The 24,009-nt window shown below is 41.1% G+C and overlaps 1 protein-coding gene across 2 annotated transcripts; it reads left to right on the plus strand.

The window, feature by feature from the left end:
* The first annotated feature begins 367 nt into the window (after positions 1 to 367).
* myo1f (myosin IF) lies at positions 368 to 23,130 on the plus strand. 2 transcript variants are annotated; one of them, XM_061683213.1, is made up of 29 exons: positions 368 to 560; positions 672 to 793; positions 3,603 to 3,731; positions 5,367 to 5,456; positions 5,540 to 5,634; positions 5,714 to 5,801; positions 5,905 to 5,994; positions 9,607 to 9,738; positions 9,850 to 9,984; positions 10,541 to 10,673; positions 12,156 to 12,352; positions 12,471 to 12,551; positions 12,673 to 12,759; positions 12,842 to 12,928; positions 13,089 to 13,256; positions 14,937 to 15,022; positions 15,113 to 15,194; positions 15,269 to 15,375; positions 15,478 to 15,576; positions 16,005 to 16,149; positions 16,306 to 16,420; positions 16,525 to 16,694; positions 16,837 to 16,982; positions 18,245 to 18,391; positions 18,469 to 18,617; positions 18,692 to 18,754; positions 21,015 to 21,216; positions 22,037 to 22,197; positions 22,579 to 23,130. In XM_061683213.1, exons 2-29 carry the CDS (start codon positions 791 to 793, stop codon positions 22,653 to 22,655), a joined length of 3,264 nt encoding a protein of 1,087 aa, XP_061539197.1. In that variant the 5' UTR covers positions 368 to 560; positions 672 to 790; the 3' UTR covers positions 22,656 to 23,130. The 2 variants fall into 2 exon arrangements, with proteins under 2 accessions (XP_061539197.1, XP_061539198.1); XM_061683214.1 differs by lacking the exons at positions 18,469 to 18,617; positions 18,692 to 18,754; positions 22,037 to 22,197; positions 22,579 to 23,130 and having other exon boundaries at positions 21,015 to 21,217.
* Positions 23,131 to 24,009: the final 879 nt, after the last annotated feature.

A 24,009-nucleotide genomic window follows, 5' to 3' on the forward strand; every position in this document is an offset into this window, starting at 1 on the left:
CATGGGACAGAATCTTCATGCGTGTGGTGTTCTGTGTTGACATTATCAGAGCACAACACATACAGTACAACCAAAACTGTTAAATGTAAGAGATAAACAATCTTTTAAAAATGTGAAAAATCCTTATCAGTCTAGCAGGCCTTATGTGTCCTGGAACTTACTGCGACCAGTCCAGGGTGTGCTCAAAGTCAGCAGGGATTAGCGCCAGCTCAGCCTCGACACGATTGAGGACAACTACTATAGAAAGTGACGTATTGTCATGAAAAAAATGTCTTGATCTTCTAAGAACACTACAGGCTCGCTACACATGTCCCTCCTCTTAGCACCTGCATCAGTTCATGCGTTGGTAGCAGCATGCACCGATGACACAAACAACATGAAGTCATCACAGGCTGGGTGGAGCTGGCTGCAAACAATGCAGACACATCATTTCACAACACTTTGAAAGATAAGTATACCCCCTGGACTGGTGCTTTTGCAGGCCCACTAGTTTATCTCAGTGTTTGGCCGATGAATTACTGTATGACAGAAATGGAGAAGTCACAGCTTTCGCTCGTGTGGTAAGTGTGTGCAATGTCGTGTTCGTGTCACCCTCGAGCAGTTCTTGTTTCACACAGCGTCTGTGGCTGTATGAGGAACAAGGTTTCAAAGCTCCATTGGATGTCTTGTAGGCGGAAGGTGCCTCTGACCTTTCTTGCTGCGTGATGGCCATCTGATCATTTTCAACCCAACTGCACTCATTGGGGGTTGTGCACCTGGACAGGCAGGACAGGCGAAGCCAACTGGGATAATGGTACTGTGCCCCACTTCGTTTTTATGAGAGCTTCCTTCTTTCTCGACACCTCTGATCTCATTCAGAATGATTTCATGGTTTCTTGCAGTGTAAAGTTATTTTTCTGGTTACACATAAGTTACACACATATATACATATAAGTTACACACATATTGATTCATCGGTTCAATGGAATTTAATGGTGGAGTATCAGTTGAGTAAAGCAGTGGAGTCAGTTTACGCTTTGGCTGCCTTTAGCCTTTCTCCAATAATTTTGAATATTCTGGTTGTAGGGCTGCAACGAACGATTAGTTTAATAATCGATGATTCTGTCGATTAATCGATGAATCAGATTTTAAAAAACCTTTTTAAAAAAATGATATCCCTTCAGGTACGGGTTTGGTCTGTAACATGTCAGAAAACCAGCAAAAATGTTGATCATTGTTTTCCAAAGTCAAAGCAGATGTTTGAATATTTCTTATTTTGAACTAAACACAAAGCTCATCAGTCTGCTTTCATGGAGAACTACAGAAAACGGAGAATATTTACTGTCTAGAACAGGGGTGTCAAACTCATTTTTGTCACAGGCCACATCGTAGTTATGACTTCCCTCAAAGGGCCATTATGACTGTGAACCCATATGAAGGAATTATCACCTCATATAATTAGATATGCACAACAAATTGTGAATAACTGGTTGTAAAAGCAGACGCCTATAAAAACGTTTCTAACTAGAACATTTCTTTACAAAGCGAGATTGGTAACAGAAATGCTTGCAATATCGCAACGTAATTACATAGGCAATTAGCAATTTTGATTTGCTTTTGCGGGCCACATAAAATGATGTGGCGGGCCAGATCTGGCCCCCGGGCCACCAGATTGACACATATGGATTAGAAGCTGAAATTCCAAGGATTTGGACAAGTTTAGATTCATGTCTGTAAAAATGTCTCCTAATGATTATTCAATTAACAAAATAGTTGTCAATTAATTTTATACTAGATTAGTTGTTGATTAACTGTTATTGAATGGTAGAACAAGGCAGCATTCTTGAGCACTTCTCAGAAATTTTGAGGGTTCAAGAACGTTTACAGATTTGTTCCCAAGCTATGTTCACCACTTTAAATTGGCTAATATTGCGTAAAACTAACAGACGAAGTGGTGCCAAACCAATAGAATCGATTTGTGAGGCAACCAAGAACATGCCCTCGAATTACAAAATGTGCTCGTCTTTTGTCGCTGACATCAGCAGGCTGACCTGTCAATCACGCAGGTTTCGACCTGTATGTGGGCAGGCTGAAAAATCAAATATATCGTTGGAAAATAAGGCTAAAATTACAACTGAGCCTATTTTGAGAGGATTTTTCTCTGCAGACATCATTTTAAAGTCCAAAACTATAGAATAAGTGCCCATGTTCACAATATATTAGATTGGTCCTTTAATTGTTCTGCCTGTCATGATACATCGCTGGCATAGAGAGATGGACAAAAGTACATTTATAATTAATAAATAGCAGTGTTCTCACAAATGAAGTTGAATTGGATAATTTCCCCTGATGATCGCCTCGGCACCCTGGGTGGGAATCACTGATCTAGATTTCCACCTCTACATCTTAATGTGGTTCAAGAGTATTGCACACAATCTCTTGCGTGTACAGTACTGTACTCTTTTGCTTCCCAATACTTTATTTTCTGTAATATTTGCTATTGATGGAACAACTTGATACCACAGTCTTCCTTCAGGAACCTTCAGTATCTAACCTAACCAGGATGGTGTCACGTATTGCAGAGTGAGATGGTGCCAAATAGAGAATTTCAGCCGAATTTTACAGGAAGCTGCGATGAGGTGTCAGAGGGGGAAGTCGAAGACGAGTGAGGCTTACAGTTTCTGGAACAACACTTCCTCATACTTCTGTCTTCACCAAGATCACACAATGTCCATGCAGTACCTTAAGTCTTTTCATGGAAAAACTGTATAAATAATACAAATTAAAACGAGAGTGAGGGGTGACAAAATACTAGAAAATTACGTTAAAGTTAGTCTTAATGTGACTTGAGTGTGTAAAAGGGTGTCCATAGCAACATAAACAACTTTATATCTTTAAAAACTAAGTCAGTAAAAGGGCTTCAGGGTTGGGATTAGCCAAGGTGAAACCGCTGAGTGTGACATGCTCGTGGTTGTTATTTGTGTTTTTGTGTTGCTTTTTTAAACCAGTTTCATGCAGGACTTTATTGGTGGTCCATTCTTTAACCATCAAAAAGCCAACAGTGAGATAACCTCTGAAAACATGCAACAATGTATTCCTTTTACCCTGATGTGTAGGTACTGTCATACAGTATGATTTATTGCAGTCATATGGCAGAAAATGAATATGTCACCTTAAATTTTAAACCTGTTTCTAATCCCTATTACGCACTTGAAAAACTAGAGACATTTGGTCAACGATGTAAATGACATGCACATTTTAAATACATTTGACGCAACTGGATGTACAGTATAAAAAAATGCGTCATATGTATGCATACTGAAACGTCGAGCTTCTTTCTACTTTGTGCACAATAAATCCACAGATTTATCCAATACTGTTGGGCAGAGTAGTTTTTATTATTTTATTTATTTTTTTACTTTCTTTGATCTGGAAGCCTGGAAGCATAAATGGTGTCTTCCGGCATCCAAATAAAAAGTCTGACACAAAAGAAATACTAGTTTAACGATAAGCTTTCCACATTTTTTTGTTGTTTTTTTTGGGGGGGGAAATGTAAATATTTTTTAAAGAGCAGTCTGATCTTTTTGTGTGTGTGTGTGTGTGTGTGTGTGTGTGCGGTAAAGGCAAAGTACCACTGGCAGAGTCCAAATGTGAAGCAAAGTGGAGTGGACGACATGGTCCTGTTGTCCAAGATCACAGAGGACGCCATTGTGGAAAACCTCAAGAAAAGATACATGGATGAATACATTTTTGTATCCTTACTTACTTATTGACTCTGTTATTATTATTCAGTGTGCTTTTGTATTCTGTCACAGACTATGTCATGCTTTTGGCGAGTTGACAACGGTCTCACTTGTTGAAAGCACCACGGCTGTACGACTGTAGTGTGTAAATTATAAACATCTGTAGGACCAGAGTGCAAGTGAGGTGATATCCAAGAAGTTTGCATAGCTATGAGTTATTTGTTGCAATGAGTGAGTGGCCTCACACTCAGAGAATGAGCGGCAGGGGTGTGTGTCTGCAGACACATGCAAGTGAATTGACACCGTCTCGTACGCACAATAACCTTCAAAAGTTACCTGTAATTGCTGCGCCTGCAATGGAAGGGCTGAGGACCCCACCCCAACCAACCGAGAGGCGGGGTCGGGCTGAGAAGTCCACCCGAGAGTGGCCCGGTGGACGGGACACCGCCCACACCGAGAGACCTAGGGTGGTCCACCAGCCCCGCCGAAGCGGCCTGAAAACCGGGCACGCAGATGAGGTCGCAGGGACCACAGTCGGATGCAAGGACCGGAGCGACAGAGGGCCCCGCCGCCCCCCCACCGGCAGCTGGAATGGGGGACCAAGGAGGACGCCAGTTGGCACCACCCCAGCACCCACGGAGCATGGGCAAATCCACGACCAGTGCACAACGGGAGGCCCGCACAGTAAATCATTCCCGACAGCACAGTGAAAACCGGTTAGCATGTCTGCCTCACAGTTCTGAGGACCCGGGTTCAAATCCAGCCTCGCCTGTTTGGAGTTTGCATGTTCTCCCCATGCCTGCGTGGGTTTTCTCCGGGTAATCCGGTTTCTTCCCACATCCCAAAAACATGCATGGTAGGTTAATTGAAGACTCTAACTTGCCCGTAGGCGTGAATGTGAGTGCGAATGGTTGTTTGTTTTGTTTGTTGTTGTGCCCTGCGATTGGCCGGTGACCAGTTCAGGGTGTACCCCACCTCTCGCCCAGAGTCAGCTGGGATAGGCTCCAGTACGCCCACGACCCTAGTGAGGATCAACGGTATGGAAGCTGAATGAATGAATGGAATTAATACATCATTCCCAATTAAGACCGGCTGAATATGTTGACAAACAGTGAATTAGTGATTAATACTAACAATATCCATCCATCCATTTTCTACGCTTATGCTCATTAGGGTTGCAGGTGAGCTGGAGCCTACGCAAACTGACTTTGGGCGAGAGCGAGGTATTATACAGTTTAGCCTTCAATTAACCTACCATTCATGTTTTCGGGGTGCGGGAGGAAACCGGAGTACCCAGAGTAAACCTACGCAGGCACGGGGAGAACATGCAAACTCCACACAGAAAGGCGGGAAGCCCAAATTTGAACTCACGACCTCTGAACTGTGAGGTGACTGTCCTAACCAGTCGACCACCGTGGCGCCTGCTAACAATAGCCATCCATCCATCTATTTTCTGTACCGCTAATCCTCCATCCATCCACAGAAATGCACTAATTGACCATAAATGTTACTGTATTGAGTGAACACGTTTTTGTCGTATAGTCCTGTTTTGAGTACTAGCAAACATGGATTTGTACAGTAGGATAGTGGTTAGCCTGCCAACAAATGTCAATATGAATTTTGCTTCTTAACTACGCTGCGCAGACTTACATTGGCCCTGTGTTGATATCAATAAACCCTTTCAAACAGATGCCATATTTCTCTGACAGAGAAATCGAACTCTACCAAGGGGCAGTGAGTTGGGTTCTTTTATATTTTGTCACTGTAATATTGTATTCCTTCTACCTGAACTCACTACAATTTTTGTGTATGTTTAGGCCCAGTATGAGAATCCACCCCACATCTACGCCTTGACTGACAACATGTACAGAAACATGATGATCGAAGGAGAAAATCAATGTGTTATTATCAGGTGGCTGCCACGTTTACTTTTTTTGCTTTGTGTGTTGTGTGAGTGTTTTACCATTTTGTTTTCTTTGGTGTCGTGTTAGCGGCGAAAGCGGCGCGGGAAAGACAGTGGCTGCGAAGTACATCATGGGCTATATATCCAAAGTATCAGGAGGAGGAGCAAAAGTTCAGGTAGACCCAATGACTTTTAAAAAATAAGTGTTTTCCTTGCAGCATGACATGTGTGTTGATATACAGTAAGTGTTGTAACTGCCACCTTCTCAATGTGTTACAGCATGTAAAAGACATTATTCTGCAGTCCAATCCTCTCTTAGAAGCCTTTGGTAATGCCAAAACTGTCCGTAACAACAACTCGAGCCGCTTTGTGAGTAAAATTTTAAACATTATTTTTCTTATGCTTTCACCGTTGCCTGCAGATTCAGGCAGATTCATATTTGGCTACTGATGATGTTCAGTCATTTGGATTTGATCTGTTATTTAGCAGGAGTATGCAAAACTTCAGACAGTGGTAGTTTTAGCAAATGTTTTTTAAGAGGCTTCTAACTGTTTAATACCACTCACTGTTGAAGTTTACTGTCAAACGAAACATAAAACAAACAGAGCTACACATTGTGTAATTAAAACAGCCACTTAGCTTTCCTTTAGTTAAATCCATTCAGCTTAGTGCTAACAATAAAAACAAAACACCATTGATGGGACAACGAATAGCGTCGGTGTTGCAGTGTTATAACCCTTTAAGCAATGGATATTTTAACAGAAATGGTGGCGAAACACATATAGACTGAATATGTATATATATATATATATATATATATACTCATGACTAATATTACTGTATCTTACTGAGGAGCTGAGACAGCTCATATTATTATTATTATTATACAATACTATACTATACTACTATTACTACACTATAGCATTATTCTGCCCCCAGCTGGCGAAGGGAGCAGCACAATGTCCATTGAATTGAAGCATAAGATGTTGCAAAACTGTTTAATATCTTTTCATTCTATGATGTCATTGCTGCTTGTTTTTTGAAGTATAATATAATAGTGTTGCCCTGTGATTAAGCCACAGTTATACATTTGACACATCAATTGACAGATAAATTCTAACCTCAGCCTGTGCACATTATAAAAGAGCCTCTATATTAGGTTCAGTCGGAGTACAAAACCAACTTTCTCATTCTTTCTGAGCTGAACCTTGAAACTCAGCGTTCTTACGTGGGGACATCATATTGTAACCGAACACCCAGAAAAAACAGAAACAAAAAAGCGTACTGGTAACTGACATGACATCGCATTGCTTCCTGTTGGCACATACACACTATGTGCACACACACACAGCAAGATGCATGCTTGTTATTTTCATCATGTAGCTGCAGGAAGTGTTTAGTGCACACTTGTTTGAATGCTTTGTACAGTTTTCACTAGTGAGACTTACAGTATCGATGTATAAATGTGGTTAATCGAGCATTTACGAGAGGTACAAGAAATTGTTTTGGCTATTATTGTTCATAAAATGGCTTATACAGTAAATGTGTATGGAAATAAGCTCCAGTTTATTCATTATCTAAAAAGCGCCGTTTTATTCATTATCTAAAAGAGTTCTTCCATTAGGGGCCGTTAGGGTCATAATTCAGGATTACCTCTCACACGCACTACTGAAACATTCTCATCCACTTTACTGAAATGGTTTTCGCTGATAAACACTACTGAAATGCTCTCATACACGCTAATGAAACGCTCTCATACTCACTACTGATTTTTTTTTATTTCAGTGTATTATACAAGCAGATTAGAGTATGGTGCGTGAAAGTTTTTCGACAGTGTGTTAGTGTTTCCGTGGTGTGTATGAGAGTGTTTCAGTAATGTATATGAGTGGGGGAAAAAACAGGAGTATGTATGACAGCATTTCAGCAGTGTGTTTCAGAGCATTTCAGTAGTGTGTTTAAGTAGTGTATATGAGTGACAAAAAATCAATAGTGTGGATGAGAGCATGTAATTTCTGTGGATGAGAACATTTCAGTTGTGTGTGAAACATCTTTTCAGCAATGTGGATGAGAGCATTTTACTAGTGTATTTAAGTAGAATAAAATATTTATGAGAGCATTTCAGTACTGTGTTTGTGTGAGAGCATTTCAGTAGTGTGTAAAAGAGAATTTCAGTAATGTGGATGAGAGCGTTTTAGTAGTGTATATAAGTAGTGTATATGAGAGTAAAATATTTATGAGAGCATTTCAGTACTGTGTTTGTGTGAGAGCATTTCAGTAGTGTGTATGAGAGCTTTTCAGTAATGTGGATGAGAGGGTTTTAGTAGTGTATTTAAGTGGGAAAAAATCTAGTAGTATGTATGAGAGCATTTCAATTGTGTGTGTTGACGAGAGTATTTCAGTAGTGAGAGCGTTTTGGTCGTGTGTTTACGAGCTTGTCAGTAATGTGGATAAGAGTGTTTTAGTCGTCTATTTAAATAGTGTGTATGAGTGACAAAAAAAATCTGTAATGTGTATAAGAGCATTTCATTTTCGTAATGAGAGCATTCCTGTAGTGTGTATGAGAGGGTTTCAGTAATGTAAATGAAAGTATTTTAGTAGTGTATTAAAGTGGAAAAAAATTCAGTCGTGTATGAGAGCATTTCAGTAGTGATCATGAGAGCAGTTCAGTAGTGTGTATAAGAATGTTTCTGTAGTGTATGAGAGCATTTCAGTAGTGTGTTTGAGAATTTTTCTGTAATGTGGATGAGAGCGTTTCAGTAGTGTGCATGAGAGCATTTAGGTAGTGTGAATGAGAGTGTTTCAATAGTGGGTGTGAGAGCTTTTCAGTTGTGTAAATGAGCGGAGGGGGCGGGGGGGGGGGGGAATAGCATTTCAGTAGTTTAAGTGGGGGAAAAAAATCAGTAGTAAGTATGAGAGCATTTCTGTTTTGTGTGCGTTTGAGAGCCTTTTCAGTAATGTGGATGTGGATATCTTCCTCTCATAGTGACTACTCAAACACTCTCATGCCCACGAGTCTTGCTCTCATAAGACTACTCAAACACTCTCATCCGCACAAGTCTCTCTCTCAACACCGCTGCGTTACAATCTGAAATACGGTTCGTTGCAAGCAGGATGGCCGTATAGTCGCATTTAAGCTCCCCTATGCCGGTGTACCTAATGAGGTGGCCAAAGGGAATGAAGGAATTAAATTGTAGTGAAACTCGTGTCATATAGATATGCACTACAGACTACACACACTCAGAGTCAAATATTTCATGAGTTTTTTTTAAATATAGGTACATCTCTATAAATTAGAATATTGTTGAAAAGTATTTCTTCAGTGTTCATAGCGTGATTAAACACTGAAGTACTTTTCAGAGGGCAAATTCCAGCCTAATTTCTACATTTAAAAAAATCACTTTATTTCTTGAATTAATTCACTATTTCGTTTGACGTTATATTTTAGTTTCTCAATATGGGGTCATTTTTCTTATTTGATAGTATATGAGATTGTTTGAGTAGTCTTTATGAGGTCAAGACTCGTGCGTATGAGAGTGTTTGAGTAGTCTTTATGAGAGCAAGACTGGTGCGTATGAGAGGGTTTTAATAATGATTATGGGAGTGTTTCAGACGTCTTGATGAGAGAAAGACTGGTGCGTATAAAAGTGTTTGAGTAGTCTTTATAAGAGCAAGCCTCATGCGTATGAGAGGGTTTGAGTAGTCTTTATGAGAGCAAGACTGGTGTGTGTGAGAGGGTTTTAATAATGATTATGGGAGTGTTTCAGACGTCTTGATGAGAGAAAGACTGGTGCGTATAAAAGTGTTTGAGTAGTCTTTATAAGAGCAAGCCTCATGCGTATGAGAGGGTTTGAGTTGTGTTTATGAGAGCCTTTCAGTAGTTTGTGTGTGCGTGAAAGCATTTGAATAGTAAGTGTGAGAGCTAATCCTGAATAATGTCCCTAACGGCCCCTCATACTTTGTCCTGTATCATGCATCTAACAGGGGAAATACTTTGAGATTCAGTTCAGCAGAGGTGGGGAGCCTGACGGGGGCAAAATCTCCAACTTTCTTCTGGAGAAGTCGAGGGTGGTGTGCCAGAACGACAGCGAAAGAAACTTCCATGTTTACTATCAGGTCGGATAAAGGGGATGCATGATCACATCAAGTCACATGCTTCTACACTTCGAACTAACTTCCTCTTATGCAAATATGACTTTTGTCGTCCCTTGCACTGCCGTCTTCCAGCTGATGGAGGGCACTAGTGCTCACCAAAAGGAGGCCCTGGGCATCATGACCCCAGACTACTACTTCTACCTCAACCAGTCTGGAACCTACAAAGTGGATGGAACCAATGACAGCAAGGACTTCCATGAGACAATGGTACATATTTTACACATAATGAATTTAACTCACAGAAGTAGAACACATACACGGCGATTAGTAGTTAACCCTCCCCAAAGGTAAAACAAGCCCCATGGTTCCATCATGCAGACTAATTGTATTATTAGACACCTGTATGACCATTTAATCCATCTGCAATGATAAACAATATCAGAAGAATATACAGGGTGTTAAATTGGTTTTTGATATAATTAGAAATATGAATGTCTGAGTAACTATATGTCTTGTGCAAACAGAGGAAAATGCATGTGGGCCACATTAAAAAATTGTGGCTGGCCAGACCTGCCCCCTGGGCCTTGAATTTGACGTCTGTGATGTAGAGTAAAGGTGGCTCAAAAGTATTTGGATAATTAATTCCAGACAAGTGAAGCTGAAATAAGCCGCTGTTTGACTGGAGCTACTATTATTAAGTGAACTAAATACCGTATATTGTTAAATGAATACCTGTGTACATAAGGTTGTGGCCGGTGCTGATGCTAATAGATACCAGGGCCCCAAAAGAAGCACCCTCATTATTTTGTGTCTTGGTCTCCAGCAAGCCATGCAGGTAATTGGGATCCCAGGTGACATCCGGGCTCAGGTGCTGCAGATTGTTGCAGGCATCCTCCACCTGGGGAACATCACCTTCATAGAGGCAGGAAATTACGGACAGGTGGAGAGCATGGACAGTGAGTGATGTTCACTAACACAGTGTAGGCACACACAAACACACACACACACACACACACACACACACACACGAATGCACTTTCTCACACATCATGCATGCAAGTGCATAATGTATTCCCTAAGGCAGGGGTGTCAAACTCAAATTCACGGGGGGCCAAAATTAAAAATTGGGACAACGTCGCGGTACAAACTCAATATTTCATGAAAAAAAATCACTGTGATGTGTATGTTTCCTTTTTCTGCAGAAATGTATCATTAAAGTTTTAAATGTTGCTTAAACACTGAATCTGGAATAAACAAACGTTAATATTATCCATCCATCCATCCATCCATCCATTGTCTGAGCCGTTTCTCCTCACTAGGGTCGCGGGCGTGCTGGAGCCTACCCCCGTTATCATCGGGCAGGAGGCGGGGTAAACCCTGAACCGTTTGCCAGCCAATCGCAGGGCACATACAAACAAACAACCATTCACACTCACATTCACACCTACGGGCAATTTAGAGTTGTCAATTAACCTAGCATGCATGTTTTTGGGATGTGGGAGGAAACCGGAGTGCCCGGAGAAAAGCCACGCAGGCACGGGGAGAACAGGTAAACTCCACACAGGCGGGGTCGGGATTTGAAACCCGGTCCTCAGAACTGTGAAGCAGATCTGAAAACCAGTTTTCCACTGTGACGCCCCAAGAATAACAGTGAAGAGTAACAAATAATAAAGAACTTAGAGATCGCTATCAATATCGTAAAAAAATAACCCTGAGAAATGTCAATGTGGAACACTTTATTTCTAGATCTCTGCAAGTGTTTACATTTTCAAATAATAACATTCCTAGGAAATCACAATGCCCCATCACTGGTGAGATATTTTTAGAACAGGCGCATAAGCTACTCATGTGGTCCTTGGGTAGCCCCCAAGGATGACTGTGGGCACAATGTTTGTGAACTGAACTGAGGTTCAGTTCACAAACTTATTACACACATCTGTTTCATGTTGCTCTGCTCTTCTTGAATATTATTGCAAATACAATTAAGAGAAAGAAAGAAAGAAAGAAAGAAAGAAAGAAAGAAAGAAAGAAAGAAAGAAAGAAAGAAAGAAAGAAAGAAAGAGAAAAGAAAAAACTACTCCAGGCTCTGTTTACACGTGTTTGCTCTTGGGGGCCCCCTAGTGGTCACGGAGGTCCTTAGCAGGTGCTGAGTATGCTTTTGCCCATGGCGTCCAAGTTAGGGATTCAAACATCTGCTCCAGTTTTCCTGTGTGGATTTTGCGTGTTTTGTACTCTGACTTCCTCCCACATTCCAAAAATGTGTGTTAGGTTAATTGAAGCCTGTGAACGGCTACTCTGTGCTATAGAAAATGGATAGAGATCACTCACTGTAAAAGTCATCTAATTTCAGTTAGTTTCCATTTCAAATCATTTGTTCATATCCATATTTATAGTGTGATACAACACATTTAAACGCCTTCTCTTTGCGGTCACTGTAGTGCTCGCCTTCCCAGCCTACCTGCTTGCCATCGACCCCAACCGTCTCCAGGAGAAGCTGACCAGCCGTAAAATGGACTCAAAGTGGGGAGGGAAGTCGGAGTCCATCAACGTGACCCTGAACCAGGAGCAGGCCACCTACACAAGAGATGCCCTGGCCAAAGCCCTTTATGCACGCGTCTTTGACTACCTGGTGGAGGTCGTCCAACTTGAAACAGAGCAGCAATAACAGACTCAGTGATGATTCTCCTGATTCACTTCAAAGTTTATTTTTAACTCTCCGTTTTGCTCGCTGTCTGTCTGTCTGCCCTGTACAGGCCATCAATAAAGCCATCCAAAAACCGCATGAAGAATTCAGCATCGGAGTACTTGACATTTATGGATTTGAGATTTTCCAGGTAAAAAACACCTTGGCCTCCTTGACAGCATAGGCAGCCAGTTTAAAATTATTACTGTGTATGAAACATGAAACACGTGTTTGAAATTCAGTAAGGATTGATCAGATTTGTTGTTTTTCAGAGAAATGGATTTGAACAATTCTGTATTAACTTTGTCAATGAGAAACTGCAACAAATCTTCATTGAACTGACTCTGAAGGCAGAGCAGGTGGGTAGCATACTGCTGTTTCCAATATCTAATGTAACAATGGCCTTTTACAAAAAATGTGTCCATCCAACTCTCTCTACAGGAGGAGTATGTTCAGGAGGGCATCAAGTGGACTGCCATTCAATACTTCAACAACAAGATTGTGTGTGACCTTATTGAAAATAAACTGGTAAGCTTATTTCCTTTGTTAATAGTTTCATTTTTGGTTTGATTTGGAACATTATAGCACTCCAACAACACACAGTTAAGAAAAAAAAAAAAAAAAAAAAGATTTTTCACCTGAAAGTGTTGTTGCCTGGAACAAACATATTGCTTCCCGGTCCTTTCAGAACCCGCCGGGTGTGATGAGCGTGTTGGATGATGTGTGTGCCACCATGTATGCCAAAGGCGAGGGCGCAGATGGCACTCTGCTGCAAAAACTGCAGGCTGCCGTTGGAACACACGAGCATTTCAACAGCTGGAACTCAGGCTTTGTTATACATCACTACGCTGGAAAGGTACTTACTGTGACAGGAACCAATTAGACAAACGGACGCTCCACTAGCAGGAATGCCAATCGTCTATTTCTGTCTGAGAATATTCACTTCACTTCAGCCTGAATTGTAAGCAAGACCCCAACCAAGATTGAAAAGTAAAACAAACGTGACAAAAAAAAAAAAAAAAAGGGGGCGCATCATATTTAGTCATCATATCTACTGTAATTATAAGTACAGCAAGATACTGTAGAAACCTACAGTACTTTACTGGATCAATGCTGGCAATAAAATAAAATAAAATAAAATAAAATACTATTTTTAGAGTGAAATATTTTACAGTGTTTTTCATACAAATATTTACTCTATCACTTTACTTCTGTTAGCGTAGGTTAGTATTGTACTCAAGGCCACGCTATTCGAGACCAAGACTAGACCGAGACTTTTGCGATTCGAGACCAACTCAAGACCAAGGCCGAGACAAGCCAAGACCATGACAAGACCAAGACCATAAAATCCATTTTAAAAACCATGACAACAAGCAGTTAAAACACATTTTCTCATTAATTTTAGTTTTCTTTTTAATAAATATAACAGCCAAAAACATGGTGTCTGCCACTCTTAAAACACAGCATGTAAAAATCTCAAATCTTAACAAGTTTTTTCAACGTCGTCTTTAGCGTCAGCTTAATGCGTTAAATATTTCTTCTTAATGTGTTAAATTGATGGCAGCGTTTGTAAGAAGCCCTACGTGTTTTCATGTGAGTCGGCAAGTATGGAGCTAGTTTATGCGTGCTGCTAATTGTACAAAGAGGGGAAAAAATAGCCAATTGTGTTGATTTTTCATAAGCTACAGGCAACGTATAATACATGTCTGTTAAATAAAGCCGATTTAAGGTGAAATTAAAACCTCTTTTTAGAATGATTCATGACAGAAAGACAAAATTACATTTGCCGGTGTTACTTAGGTAATGTTAGCTTACATGTGTTTATGTTTTCTTTTGAGATGCCGGCCAAAGTTTGATGTCGTCCCAGCCGTTACAGTGGGTTGAAGACAACAGAATTTACCGTACACAGCGTACAGTGTTTTCTATTGCATGTTGTTTTACAAGTCTTTGTGGTTGAGGAAGCCAAATTTAATCACAGTTGAGTTGCTCTTGCTCTGGGCTCTCCTTGCTCACTTTTGTCTCACCTTTCACTTGCGTGGGTGTGCACGTCGGGGCGCTGTTCCGGAGCCACAACATCGTGACATTTGCAGTCATTACACGGGTGGTGGAGGATTAGTAACACACGAATCGAAGGTATTTGTTGGTTTATCAAGTGCTTCTCCTTATTAGCACATTCATGAATGAAGTTGAAGAACAGCAGATCAGATCTCCGGCCAATCCGAAACGGGGACAAGACCAAGACTTTTGGGAGTTGAGTCCAAGACAAGACCAAGACCTTCAAAATGTGGTCTCGAGACAGGTCTCAAGACCTAGATTGGTTTCGAGTGTCTTACAACACTAGCGTAGGGTAGTGATAAACTACGATGTGTTTCCACTTCAACCCGTGCAAATTCATGGTAAGTCGTCGCCATAGGAACAGAACTCTGTCGTGAACCAAGAACCGCCGTCATGTTTTTCTTCCAAATTTGTTTTATTAACGTTTCGACTGGTTTTTAAACTTCGAACATTAGATACAGTCTGTCTCTTGTTGCCTCAGGTGTCTTATGATATCAACGGCTTCTGTGAGAGAAACCGCGACGTGCTCTTCCCTGACCTTATTGAGCTCATGCAAAGGAGTCATCAGTGAGTCTCCTCCACCTATACCACACCCACTACACAGCAGCATACATTCTGGTTTAATTAATTTGTTCATATTCTTTCTGGACTCGACAGTGACTTCATCCGCTCCTTGTTCCCTGAAAACCTCAATACAGACAAGAAAAGCAGGCCAACTACAGCAGGATCTAAAATCAAGGTGTGAATGCATCTTCCAACCAATAACAAGGAGAAATTACATTTTTCGTCAGGTCTACTCTCTGCTTAACACAGAGACAAGCGAATGACCTGGTGAACACACTAATGAAGTGTACTCCTCACTACATCCGCTGTATAAAACCCAATGAGACAAAAAGGCCCAAAGACTGGGAGGAGAGCAGGTTTGCGCCATCAACTTGAAACACACATGCACGCACACACGCACACACACACACCCACGCAAAACTAACTATTTTTTTTCTGCTTTTGCGCTGTATTTTCAGGGTTAAGCATCAGGTGGAATACCTCGGACTACGAGAAAACATCCGTGTACGAAGGGCTGGCTTTGCATACCGCAGGGTGTTCACCAAATTCCTGCAAAGGTCTGATAATTGCTCTTTAGTCAAGTACTACATTTTGGTGGAGTTAACTTTTTTTTTTTTTATCGTGTAGGGTATCAAAATAACTGATCCTATAATAACACCCCTATTTGGCACACAATCCTCCCTTGAAGAATGAAGAAAGAACACAAAATGCTCCGTTATTGCTCGTTGTTTACTTAACTTTATAGTAGATTTCTTAAACTGTGGAAACTTTCTTAGGCGTCACACTTGCTGACACAGGAAACATAAGTCAGACCAGGGTTTATCGCTGTGGTCTGAATTGAACTGAACTGTACCACTTATTCGGAAAATGATTGCAGTACAATTGTTAACGCACAATTGTGGATGTATGTTTACAAAAACACAAACATAGCACACTCCCAGTGTTACTTTTGTTGAATGTTTTACTGGATGCTTTGTGTATCCAGGTACGCTATCCTGACTGCTGAGACGTGGCCACGCTGGAGGGGTCCAGAGCAGCAGGGGGTTCTTCACCTCCTCCGGTCGGTTAACATGGATAATGACCAGTACCAAATGGGGCGCACCAAGGTCTTTGTTAAAAATCCAGAATCGGTAATAAAAACTTTTATTGACATCCATTTTAATAATCTCATCATGTACCGTATGCACAGTTTGAATTGTGTATACAGTATTTTCTGTCTCTGTGCAACATGAAATACTGTTGACGGAACTATGATATGATGAGCGTGTACAATGTGTTCTCCTTAGCTGTTTCTTCTTGAGGAGATGAGGGAGAGAAAATTCGACACTTTTGCCAGGATCATTCAGAAAACCTATAGAAGATACATCGCCAGAAAGAAGTATGAGCAGATGAGAGAAGAGGGTAAGTTTCCAAGCATGAAAAACTGCATTCATATTTTATAACTGGAAGAGGGCTGTGCGACACATTCACATGTATCTGTATTCTGTGTCCATGTGACATAAAAGCTTCAGACATCCTGTACAACTCAAAAGAGCGGCGGAAAAACAGTATCAACAGAAACTTTGTGGGTGACTACCTGGGTCTGGAGCAGAGGCCCGAGCTGAGACAGTTCCTGGCCAAAAGGGAGCGGGTTGACTTCGCAGACTCTGTCAACAAGTTCGATCGAAGGTTCAAGGTGAATCGTTTGTTTGAAATGTGGCCAATATTGAATAGAAGTCTGCTGTCAGAAAATTTGGAAATACCAGAAGTTACCTGACCTTACACTTGGCAGCCTCTTCCTTTTCTTTCTGACTTTGCTCATTTTTCTCACAACCCAGTCCATCAAGAGAGATTTGATCTTGACCCCCAAGGGCATCTATCTGATTGGTCGAGAGAAAGTGAAGAAAGGTCCGGAGAAAGGGCAAATAAAGGAAGTGCTGAAACGAAAGCTGGAGTTTGGGAGCATTAATGGCATCTCACTCAGGTAGAGATATTGTCAATGTGTTTAACGACAACTCAGAATTTGACTCAAATTTCAACAATAGGCGCTTTTAGTCTTTTTATGAAGCAACTCTCTTTCAAACAGGACCCCATACACAGTATTCACATATATTACGTATCCGTTAAGTACACATGGCATCACTGTTTAATAGTGGTGAACACGTCTGCCTTACATTACCAAAGTTCAGAGCTTGAACCTCGGCTCTGGCCTTCATGTTTGGAGTTCGATTGTTCTCTTTGTGCTTGCGTGGGTTTTCACTGCGTACTCTTGGCTTCCACCCACAATCCAAAAGCATGGGTTCATTGAAGACTCTAAGTTGTCCATAGGTGTGAATGTGAGTGGGGATGAGTTGTCTGTCTGTATGTACCCTGCTATTAGCTGGTGACCAGTCGAGGGTGTTTGGACCCCACCTTGACCCCCTAATGAGGACAAGCGCTATAGAAAAGGGATAGATGGATGACGTCATATTGTATTCAAATTGTTTAATTAACTTCTTTTTACACTTGACTTGACAGTCACAAATCTTAGACTCTGACTTCAAACAGTACTGTATAGGTTTTCATTTTCTAAAGTGATGCTGAATCAAAATTAATTGAACCATGAAATCAGTTAGCCTGATAGGGTCCTGGATGTCACGTGTGGGGAGTAGCTGGACGCAAGAGCAGGCGGAGGCAGATGTAAAATGATGAAAAGTTTATTGAGGAAAGGTTATGGAGGTGGTCCTGGATGTGTTGGCAGGCGGCGGCGTGGACAGAGCAGGCGGCTGGCTTGGTGGCAGGGATGATGTGGGTCAGGAACACAGGGGAGCACTGGGAACAAGGAGATAAGAGTTGACAAGGGGAGCGAGGAACAGTATAGCTTACTTGACATAAGGTGGGCCATGGTACCGCTAGGAGAGGCTACAATACTTAGATGAGGATTTCTGAGAACAGGCAGGTTTACATAGGCCGGTGGTGATGAGGCTGATTGAAGACAGGTGCTGAAAACAGAGAGGGGAGGGGGGGAGAGAGGACTCAAAGCGCCCTCCCGGCTCCAATAATGGAACTGCAGGGCAGTATATGACAGTTGTGTTATATTTTAGGGGTTCCACTGAGTGCTCTCATTTTCATTGCTATAAAACTAGTACAGCCATAGAAAAAAAATCTGTACTGAATTGTTTATATACTTTACATTAGAATTATTTTACTGTGTTTTACAATAAAATTCTAATGTCATGATGTTTTTTTCTGTTGTTTTTTTTTCAGTACAAGACAAGATGACTTTTTTATTCTGCACGAGGCGCAGTATGACAGTCTGTTGGAATCCAACTTTAAGACAGAGTTCCTAAGCTTGTTGTCCAAACGCTACGAAGACGTGACCGGGAAAAAGCTCACAATATCCTTCAACGACAGGTAGTGAGAATACACACACGAAGATTTTATTTACATGCAAAAAGCTCCTACGTGAACTCTGTTTGGTCCCCACACAGAGTAGAGTTCAGAGTGAAGAAAGAGGGCTGGGGTGGAGGGGGTTCCAGGGTGGTGATGTTCCAGAAAGGGATAGGGGACGAGGGCCAGCTCAAACCTGCAGGAAAGTCCCTTAGCATCACAATAGGCAATGGTCTACCCAAGTCTTCCAGTAAGTGTACTGTACATAAATAATGCCAAAATAATACCATTAATCTAAATTCAAAACATTTTTTTAAAAATCAGAACCAACTAGGAAGGGTGGTCAACAGTCACATGGTGGAGGCCGAAATCACAGAGCCAGCAAAGGTAAAGACACACAATGATGACGCTTTTCTATTTCACATTCCAGAATGGCCTGGCCCGCTCTGCCTAGGCCTCCCTTGGCCTGGCCTGGCCGCCGTTTGTTTTTCCATTACAACAGGCAGCAATCAAAACTGGGAGGGATTGGGGCGGGATCATTTTTTTATTCGGTGGACGAGAACCCCGCTGAGAAGCGCAAAAATCCACTGGCCAATCAAATGGCAGTGACGTCACCGCGCTTAAGGAAACGACTACACCTGTCGGCCATTCAGAAGAAAGTGATATCACAGCCCTCCTTGGCCTGCGTTTAAGAACTAGGTGGGGAGGAGGTTCTGAGGAACGGTTCCATTGTCACAGCCCAGCATAAAAAAAGTGTCATCGAAAAGTGACCATACAGGGCAGAATCAGGCTGGTTGGGGGTAGAACCGGTACAATGGAAAAGGGGCTTTATATTACCATTTTTATAATAAAGGGGGACCTCTAAGGTCAAAACACAATCCTTTCTATGACACTGGTCAACCTGCAGCTTGCTCCGATTTGGAAAAAACTAAAATCCCACAGGAAAAACAAATAATCCTTTCCTGGGTCAACCTGTCTCCATCATAAAACCTTTATCAATCACCTGTAAATATTCTCATTCATCCAGGGAGTTGAATCGACCACAACTAGACTGTTCTGGTTGTCTTAGAAGACATTTCGCCTCTCATCTGAGCAGGCTTCATCAGTTCATGCAACAAGGCTTAGGACAGAGAAGGCTGAGTTGGTGTGGAGAAATCAACTATTTATGCTTCAAGTTGGAGGCACGTCCCAAAACCGCAGATAGTATTTTGGAATCCAAAAAAGTACAGCCATTAGAATGCCAGGCAGAGAGGCTACTGTCCATCCACAATAGTCATTAGGTGAAATCTCCCTCATTAATATTCCATCCATTTTCTGAGCTGCTTCTCCTCACTAGGGTCGCGGGCGTGCTGGAGCCTATCCCAGGTGTCATCGGGCAGGAGGCGGGGTACACCCTGAACTGGTTGCCAGCCAATCGCAGGGCACATAGAAACAAACAACCATTCGCACTTATGCCTACGGGCAATTTAGAGTCTCCAATTAATGCATGTTTTCGGGATGTGGGAGGAAACCGGAGTGCCCGGAGAAAACCCACGCAGGCACAGGGAGAACATGCAAACTCCACACAGGCGGGGCCGGGGATTGAACCTCGCTCCTCAGAACTGTGAGGCTGACGCTCTAACCAGTCGGCCACCGTGCCGCCCATTAATATTCCATTCAGGTGTAAAGTGATAGTGGAGCTCCCTAAAAGCCAAGGAAGCCATGTTTTTGCGTTATTTTTTTGGAGGCAGGATTGTTGAGTTTCTTTGGAATAGACGAAAGGATGGTATTGTAAGTGGGAGATAGGTTGTGTCATAAGCCACCTCTTCTATTAAGCAATGGTCTTTTCACCTTCACGTAGATGGCCTCTCACTCCTCTTTCAAGCCATCTGTCTTCCCTGTCCAGAATATGCACATTTTTGTCCTCAAAAAAGTGCTGTTTCTCTTGGAGGTGCAGGTAGACAGCTGAGTCTTGACCTGAGGAGTTTGCCCGTCCGTGTTGTCTCATGTGTCTGCTCTGCGGATGCTTGGTTTCCCCAATGTATGTATTTTTATCAACCATATAGGCAATTTTAAGTACAGTAACATTTTAAGCTGTTTAAAAAAAAAGTTAAATGCTGTATGATACAAATACAAAAAAACACTCAGGGCCCTATTTTCATGACCGGTGTAAATCAAGCGGTGGGCAGCACAACTGTGTGCCAGGGGCGGGCTACACTGGTTTTGGTAATTTCATAGACCACCGAAACCTGGTGGATCCAACAGTGGGCAGGCTGTGCCAGGACTCAATTCAAGATCTACTGGGACAAGTCAATTTAAAGCTAGCATACAGTGCAGTTCCCTTTGTAGTTGAGAGGGTCAGGCTTTGAAGATGCCTTTGTCTCAGGCCAAGGTGATGCAATGTCCCACAGATAGTAGATCAGGAAATGCTCAGATTCCACTGTTGTCTTAATCCACAATTCACACTTGCTGACTTTGTAGTACAATCCCCCACAGAAATTTTATTCATTTTCATTGGGAAAGATGATTTAAGATACAAGAGTTTTGAGTTACAAGGATGTTCACAGAACAAATGAAACTCATAAGACAATGCACCACTATACTTAGTTATCTGCTGTAGCTATCCATTGTTTGGGAGATAAGTCGTACTTTTTCTAATTTTCCACAGCACACCAGAATGGAGCGAGCCAGTTCTCCAGAGGACCCAAACAATCGGAAATTACATATTCCTCACCGCATAAACAGGACAGACCTCCTCAAACGGCGCTGCCTAAACTGGGCTTTCAGAGAGCTCCCAGGATCCCAACCTACAACCACAGTAACCAAGGGAACATGGACTTCCTTAATGTGCCCGACGAGGGCATGTCAGGGTGAGAAAAGTAGGAAATAAGAAAGGGAGGGCCCAAACAGGATAGATATGACACATTTAAATGTATGTAATTATTAAATTTCCAGTTTTAAAAACGTACAGTTTAACAGTTTAAACTCCATACACCAAAGGTATGTCAATAATATAAGAAACCAAGACCAATCTCAATAACTCATTAATAAAAAAAAAAATAATTGCCATGAATTATGAAAGTAAATACATTTTAAATAATGGGTTGGAGTTCATATTGATTATTGACAACTGCTTCTAATTGTATTTTGTAAATTTAGTTTTTGTTGGGTTTAACTCACAAGACAAAAATGCATGGAACTGCTGGTCCAGGAAATACTGATTTTAAGTCAGTGTATAATGTATGTATTTAAAACAATTCAAATGGTCATTATTTCAAGGGCAATGATCACCAATTCAATCGCAGTTCTGGACATATAATAATAATAACATTTTTAATTTAAATCTAAATGTCTAGGTTTTTTCTGCTATGTGCAGCTCTCAAGCCTCACTGAGACCAAAGCAATTTGGGATGCCTTCTGAAAATGCACTTAAAGAGTAATTCCTTGTGTGTTTTTGGACATACTTGGCAAATAAAGATGATTCTGATTCTGATGTCACATGACATCTTTAAGTTTACCCATGCAGCAGTGTTTGCTTTTTAATTTGTAGAAACTTGTCTTTACTTGGCCATTGCACATAAATGTCTTGATGAAAAAAAAAAAAAAAAAGCTCAAATGTATTCCTGCTGCATAAAGACACGGTGTTGCAGTGAGTTAAATGTGTTTGTCATGCGTCTCTCACTATCACAGGAAACAAAGGAAGCAGAGCATCGGTCAGCGGCCTCCTCCTGCTCCCAAACCTCAGCCTCGCCCTCTGGGGCCCCGCTGTCGGGCCTTATATCAATACATTGGCCAGGACACCGACGAGATCAGCTTTGAGTTCAATGATGTGTTTGACCTTGTCAAAGAAGGTACGTGGACAATTACAATGGAGCATGGATAGTGGTCTAATGTTATCTACACTACTTACAAAAAGTTAGGGATATTGGGCTTTTGGGTGAAATTTCAGGACGAACCTAAAATGCACAATAACCTCTTCATATTAACTTAATTTGACCTTGTCTGAAACTCTTAAATGTACATGTTCAAGCATTCAATGCTGGCAAAAAGTATTGAAATGTTGAACAGTTGATATGTGCATTCAAATGTTTAGAGCGGGTCAAATTAAGGTTATAGTGCGTTTCAGTTTCATCCTGACATTTCACCTAAAAACCCAATATCCCTAACTGTTTGTGAGTAGTTTATCTGTTAGATGTAGCTAATGTATTTCTCTTGGTTGTTTCATTGTACAGATCCATCAGGATGGTGGATAGGCAGGATTCGAGGAAAAGAAGGTCTCTTCCCTGGTAACTATGTGGAAAAGATTTAACCAGGACTGATTGTTAATTAAACTGAACATAATTGCGTGGTGAACTCTGCTGATATGTGAACCATACCTCATAAGACAGAAGCTATTGCCATTACTGTCCCGACAGTTAAAACACATACCCTACGACCACACGTGTTGGGTTTCATCTGTGTCATTGTCTCTCACTATCCTGTTCAAAGTGAGCAAGTAAAAAGATCTTTGACTGCTGGCCCGCACTTGCCTTGACACCTCCCTTTCAGCTTTCTATGGACTTAAGCTTCAGTTACAGACCATCAACTAAAATTATGGTGTCGACACTGTTTACATATGTTGGATTCTATTGTTCATGTTTTCTGGAAAAGAAAAGAAGCAGAAAAGAGCAGCATGCCACAATTTAACAATATACCTAATTTGTGGTATTGTGATTTTGATTTACCTGACGTCAATGTAATGTATATTTTCGTTTGTTTATAAAAACATTTCAGTACAAACATAATGCTGTTTGCTAGTCCTGATTTTAACGTTGCTGACTTCATATTATAATTACTGTATGTTTAGCAGCACGTTTGCTGCAAAAGTGTTGATAAAAGCCAAGTGGTTAGATTTTCTCTGCTCATTTAGGCACTTGGGGATTTTTGTTTACTTGTCTCAGTAGAAATTTGACTTGATTTATCTAATCTAATGATTCATTTCACTTGAGTAATTTTTTTACATCTAATATCTTGTAATCATTTTTATGTGTTTATAATAATGCACTGGGGATGTAGCTATATGCTGTTTCCTGAATGCAGGCAGCGCAAGTTCGATTCCCGGCCGGCCAGTGCCCCAATACCCATTTCAAGCCAAAATACTGTAAAGGGGAGGGTTGTGTGGGGAAAGGCATTTGTTGTAAAAAAATAATAATAATAATAATAATAATATTCATAATACAAATAATAATAAAGAAAAAACTGCCAAACAAATCATGCGAGTGATTGGCTTTCACGACCTCTGATAAGAAAAGCTGAAAGTCACAATCTTATGTATTCATAATAACCATTTACTGTACAAGCATAGTATTAGTGTTGTATTTCCATTACACTTACTTACACACATGTGCAATGCATGTGTTGCACTGTGTGAGGGAACTGGTGGTCAGACCCGATACTGCTTAGTTTTATTTACTTGCTCTTATTGTGAAATGCAGCCCTACATTTATTTAATAAATAAGAGAACATTAAAAAGTTGTGCTCATACTGTACGTTTGATTATGCATGGCAGAATTTGTAAGATGTGTACAATTCTTTATTATTCTCTAATATCATTATATCTGTGGCATAAAAAAAAACCATCAATGATACTGTCATTTATTGTCAAGATTTTGGGGAAAATATAT

The sequence above is a fragment of the Phycodurus eques genome, chromosome 8 (genome assembly GCF_024500275.1).
Source record: "Phycodurus eques isolate BA_2022a chromosome 8, UOR_Pequ_1.1, whole genome shotgun sequence".
In the NCBI taxonomy this organism is placed as follows: Eukaryota; Metazoa; Chordata; class Actinopteri; order Syngnathiformes; family Syngnathidae; genus Phycodurus; species Phycodurus eques.